Source organism: Glycine max, chromosome 14 (genome assembly GCF_000004515.6).
Source record: "Glycine max cultivar Williams 82 chromosome 14, Glycine_max_v4.0, whole genome shotgun sequence".
Classification (NCBI taxonomy): domain Eukaryota; kingdom Viridiplantae; phylum Streptophyta; class Magnoliopsida; order Fabales; family Fabaceae; genus Glycine; species Glycine max.
The window spans coordinates 6175711-6181710 of NC_038250.2; the positions used below are offsets into that span (position 1 = coordinate 6175711).

At 28.9% G+C, this 6000-nt stretch overlaps 1 protein-coding gene across 1 annotated transcript; it reads right to left on the minus strand.

The window, feature by feature from the left end:
• Positions 1 to 4472: 4472 nt before the first annotated feature.
• Positions 4473 to 5800, minus strand: LOC112999396 (uncharacterized). The gene has a single exon (XM_026125556.2). The coding sequence runs from the start codon at positions 5153 to 5155 to the stop codon at positions 4781 to 4783; it is 375 nt and encodes a 124-aa protein (XP_025981341.1). The 5' UTR covers positions 5156 to 5800; the 3' UTR covers positions 4473 to 4780.
• Positions 5801 to 6000: the final 200 nt, after the last annotated feature.

Genomic DNA, 6000 nt, shown 5'->3' on the forward strand with positions numbered 1-6000 from the left:
ACCAAACCAAGAAAAAAATACCACTAGACTCGTATAGAAGACATGGCCAAACGCACTATGCAAACTACAAATTAATAAATACAAAACAGCATAAAAAGAATCTATATAATAATTTTTTCTGAAGGTATCTATATGAAAAAATTTATTCCTATAGATAAATATATTTTTATGTAACTATAGTTTTAGGTTTTAGTTAATTTTGAGCTTTTATCATTTTTTTATTGAAATACCAAATAATTTATTAGAAAAATAAAATAAATAGTATACGTGTAACAATTAAAATAAATAATGTAATATCAAAGGAAAAGTTATATTGAAAAAAATAATATATTAGAGGAAGGGATAAATGAGAGATTTTATTAAATTACTAAGGTTAAAATTATAAACGTATTGAATAATTTTTTAAGTATAAATGTTACTCCATGTAATGTTTTAAAAATTGTTATAAACTTTTTATCTTGCATTTTTGTTTTGTTCAAATAAACTTATGAAAGTCCTTCCAGTGGAGGTTGCTCTTGTAAAAAGTAAAAACTACAAGAGCAATTCTAATAGCAAATATGAAAAATATTTGATAGACACCTAATGTGTTATCCAATACGTAAAAAGAGAGAAAAAATTATAAGGATAATAAAATTTATAATGTGATAGAAAGAAATAAAAAAGATATTAATTAGATGTATAAAATGGAAAATGATTTCCTCTAAAATAAATATAAAGAATGATTTATATATTATTTTTCAAGCAAATATACATGGTTGGAGAGCAATTCAAGTGAAACACGTGCGAGCATTACGTGCAAGTAACAGCAAAAAAAATTTAATCGGTCCCACAAAATTTTTAATTGGTTTTTCTTTAAATTTTTGCACAGCTATAGAAGCGTACAATTATGGTTTATTTAAGATCTTTTTACTGACTGCGTTAGAGTAAAAATTTAATTAAATTGTTTAAAATAATAAAATTAATGTTATGAGAAATTATATAAAACTAGTATTTTAACCTGTGTATTGTACAATATAAATATAAATATTTTTAATATAAATATATTTTGGATTTACGTTAAAAAAATAAATGTAATACAAAGTTATTAACTATTGATAATTTTTTTAAAAATATTAAAATTTGATTTAGAAATAAAGGTTTATAAGGTAGATTGAAAGAGATACATAATTAGTATATAAGATTAGATAAAATATTTGATGAAATAATAATAATAACATTTTTAATTATGATATTAATATGAAGTATTCATATACATAATTAACACATAAGATGAATAATTTTTTCTTAACATAATTTATTATATATCCAATGTTAAAATTTAAACATAAATCAGTTGATAAGTTAATAATTTTTTAAAACACTCTTTTTTTTTATTTGTGAGAATCAAAGATGATGTTAAAATATTTATAATATTAATTCATGCATCATACTCAACCAATCGAACTAAACTTCATCGATAAAAACACATTAATATAAGAAAACTCTTAAAATACTATTAAAAATAGCTTCTACGTACATTCTCATTCAAATAAAGATGAACTTATATTTAGAAACTCGCGAGAGTTGTTCCATTAAAATTATCCGCAATTAGTCAATTAAATTATAAATTAATTAAAAGAACTAATCAAACGCTAAAAGATATGAACGTTAGAACAAGAATAAACAAATGATTAGACTACGATAGCCATCATCTGAATCTTCTGATTGTCACTGAATGGTTGACCTTGCTATGAAGAAGTAGTATGCATGCTTGCGTTTTATAAAACGACATCGTTACCCGATTGTTATAAGATTGCTTAGACAGGTCAATTATTTTAATTTTTATTAAATATTTTAAAATGAAACCTAAAAAAAATTAAATGTTTTAAAAAGTTTACATCATCACTGATCACACGCAACGTCAAGATAGTTAATGCTTTTGAGATTGAATTCTAGGGTTCTACCTGTTTTTTCACGTCTAGCTTTAATTCGTTCCCTTACTGAAAGCATTGCACTAAGTCACCCTATGCAATTTTATTTTATTTTTCTTTTGGACTTCCAAATGTTGAACTTCGGCTTCAATGTTGCCACATTAATTTGCCATGTAAAATTAAAGGAGAAAAATGTTACACGTCACTTAAGAAGATTAAGATGGAAAGTAATGAAAACCAGTTGTAGGCCATGGACGGAATCTGTCATTGATTCAATGGACCAACTATAGGTTTGAGAAATACAAACTACTCGATCCTTCTTTAAGGGGAAAAAGCCCTTTTGCCAACAGAAAATGCAAGCTTAGTAATTAGCCATCAAAATATAGCATAAATGATGGCAATCATTCTTAATCATCATAATTGATATCGTCCAAGAGAAAGAAAAAAAAAGTTGAATAGACAATGAACCTTCCTGATGTGTCTCAAAGGGATTGGTTAAATAATAAAAGAATTGCTTATACTAGTTAATGAATTTTACTTTTTATTTCTTGTTCTTCAATTTACTAAGTGCTTTCAGCATAACCCACGTAAAATCCTTCAAACTATAATATTGTGCAAGTTGCAACAAGGTACCATATTAGAAGATAGGTGATACACACCTGATATCCAACAATAATGAAGACGTTTTGTTTTAAGCCAAATTAGAGGAATGACTGCGATTAAAAAAAAATGCTTGTTGTTCTTATTTTTATTAACTATTTATGATTATGCACATGCAGGGATTGATTTAAGATTATTTAGTGATTTTGAGTTTAAACCCTTAATATGCATTAAATACTAAAAAAAAACTTTAATAGTCATAATTGTTTTAATTCCAGCATAATTATCTTTGAATTAAGCAATTCGCACACAAGAAAGTGGTGTTCACGTCCGACGTAGTGGAACAATCCTTATCATTCATTGTTGCGTTGAGGCGGCTACTACATTCTTCATTGGAACGTGACTTTCTCTGCTAATTCACCACGCGCACAATTTCTCACTCTCACTCAATCACCCTCTATTTATTTATTTATTTTTGTAATATAAGAGAAACCATGAGTGAACATTGAATTCAATTGATGGGAGAAGTCAGATACATAGCCCTAACTCTAACTCTCTTTAACGTGAAACTTTTAACTTTCATCAATGTTAAAGTTAATATAAAATAGAGTAAATTCGACGAACCTTTATCGGATTTTAAAAAAATTATATATATATATATATATATTTAAAAAAATGATACAAACTTTTTCTAATGTTTAAGAAAATTAGATACATCTCCTCTCAATTGAATGAGTATTTTTTTTAAATGTTATATTCCAACTTTAAATGAGACAATTTTTATTAAAAAAAAAATTAAAAACTTAAGTTATCTCGATAAATTTATATGTCCAAATGAATAGTATATGATCAATGGAATCATTGAATCAATCTTATTTTAATATTATTCCAAGAAATTCATAAGTCAAACGAATAATTATAAGTTTCAAAAATCTAATAAAATTATTTCAATTAAGTCACCTATGATTTAATGCACAAAATCATTTAATCCAACTGATCCATAACAATAATAATAACATTAAATTTAAATATATTTTAAAAACATAAAAAAAAATGTGTATAATTTTCTGAAGTCTCATGCCAGATTTGTGTAGATTAAAAAAAAAAGACGCGTGAAATTACTGTTATATTATACTAATAATAATGAGTCATTGTTATAACTAATAACTGTCCCTATTAGCTTTCGGATTACACAGGTAAACCTTACCTGTTTGAGTTGACCTTTATTGTTTGATTCTTTTCATTCCATTTGTTATATTCACCTCTTCGTCCTATTGTTCCTTTCGCTTTTCCCCACTCTCCCATTCGTTTAATCGTTTGCAATCAATGAACTGAAGGTAGATTACAGCTAAGAATAATAATCAGAGGGAGAGAAAAATAAAATACAACAATAACCTTCAATTTCTAGAACTAGAAATAGAATTCATCAAGAGACAATTAGAAATAGTAGCAGTCGAACTATATATATTCATATAATTAAGTAATATCAAACATCAAGTTGATGATGGTTAAGGTATATGGGAAATAAAAGAGCTTTGGAATATCTAAGAAAATACCCAATATCAAACTATATAAATCCACATAATCAATCGGTAGGCAAATATCAAGCTAGTGATGCCATGATGGTATAGTATAAAGAGGGGTAAAACACAGAAAAAAGATAGTTATAGAATATTAAGAACATGCCCAATACTATTATCGTTTATAAACAACTATACTTTCAAGCAACAAACAAAACACAACAAAAAAGTTAGATATTAATATGCAAGCATCAAACTGATGATGGAATAGCTTATAAAGAGGGGGGGAAATGAGAGCAAAAGAGAAGCTTTGGTTTGGAAGATTAAGAAAATACCCAATAAGATAAGTATTATCGTTTATCCTAATAAGAACATCTTGATTAACTTTCTTTTCTGCGTGTGAATGAAGCAATGGATAATACTAGTAATATTCAAGTTGAACTAAAGAAACGAGTAATTGAACTAATGGAACCAACCATAACACAGTACATATCGTCCACGCAAAGATAAGATAAACCACTTACACCAAAGAACTAAACCAATAAAAACTTCAAGTGTTTCTATTGACACTTGTGTTCCCCAACAACAACAATATCAGTTTTAAATACCAATATTCACCGAAATAAAAAAACATGGCAAGACCAAAGGAACCAACCTAGAATTAATTGCTTCATGAAAAAAGTAGAAGGGAAAGAAAGAAATTATAAAAAGAGAAGAGAAAAAAGGAGCAATGATTATATATATAATTAATTAACTGCTCTTTCTGGGTTTGCTTTTCCTCCTAGCTCTGCTTCTCGATGGCTCCACTTTTGGAAGTTGTATCTCTTCTTGTTTTGTTGTAACCCTCATGCATGCCGATGATGTTCCTTCTTCCTCGTTGGTTGTACCTTTTTCCATTGAACTCTCTGTGCCTTGTGCTCCTCCTTGCTCTATCACTTGTGCCTTTTCCTCTTCACTTTCTTCCAACTTTAAAACAATCTTACGAGGTCTACCTCTCTTTCGAGGAGCTTGAGGTTGAGGTTGAACTTGAACTTCATGTTGCTCTTTCTCATCTATTGTTGATGATGCTTCAGCTATTGCCACAGAAAGTTCCTTAGTTTTTTGTGGCTTCTTCTTGCCCATCATCAATACTCTCACTACTATTTTCCAATTTCTAAACTTTCAAATTCCAAGAGATCAATATCAAATCTTTCATGCTTTAGCCCTTCAATTCATTTTCACTAGATAGGATAGGAAGAAAAAAAAGATGATTCTGTTTCTAATGCAAAATACACACACCCACATACATATACTAACATCACGCACTTTCTCCTCTCTCTCTCTCTCTCTTTATTTTATTTATTTATTTTTATTTTGCAAGAAGACCAATATCTTTGACCAGAATCCGGGTTCTGGAAACGCTATAAAATCAAGACCCCTTGTAAACTATAGTGGAATAAAAAACAAATGACTATAAGTCTTCATTCGGGTGCCAATTAAATAAACCATTCATAGCATCATCTTTCACTTTCCTTTTTTGTCCATTCGTTCCGCCTAGTGTCATTCTAATTTACACGTTACTTTCATATTTTCTTTCTACCACAGTACACACATCAGAAAGAAAAGAAAACAAAAGAGAGAAAAAGAAAAGAAGTAGCTATATGCTTAATTGCTTATGCTAGTAGAAGAAAGTAGAGTAGTGTAGTAGACAGTGTGTGCAGAGGAGAGGGGGGAGCAAAGATGAAATGAGAAGAGTAGCCTTGACTAAACTAAACTAAAGAAAAGAAAACTAACCCAAAAGGAAGTGTGGTGAGAGTGGAAAAGTAATAAGCATAACCATGGTTAGGGGGTGTGGACCAAAGAGGTGATGGGAAAAGGGCATGTGGGGTTTTTACGAGGGGTAACGTAGCCAGATTTGGTGTGTGTGTGTGTTGTACTACTCACACGCAGTGTTCCAGTCTGACCACTTGTGTTGCTTCCCGGGTTTCGCG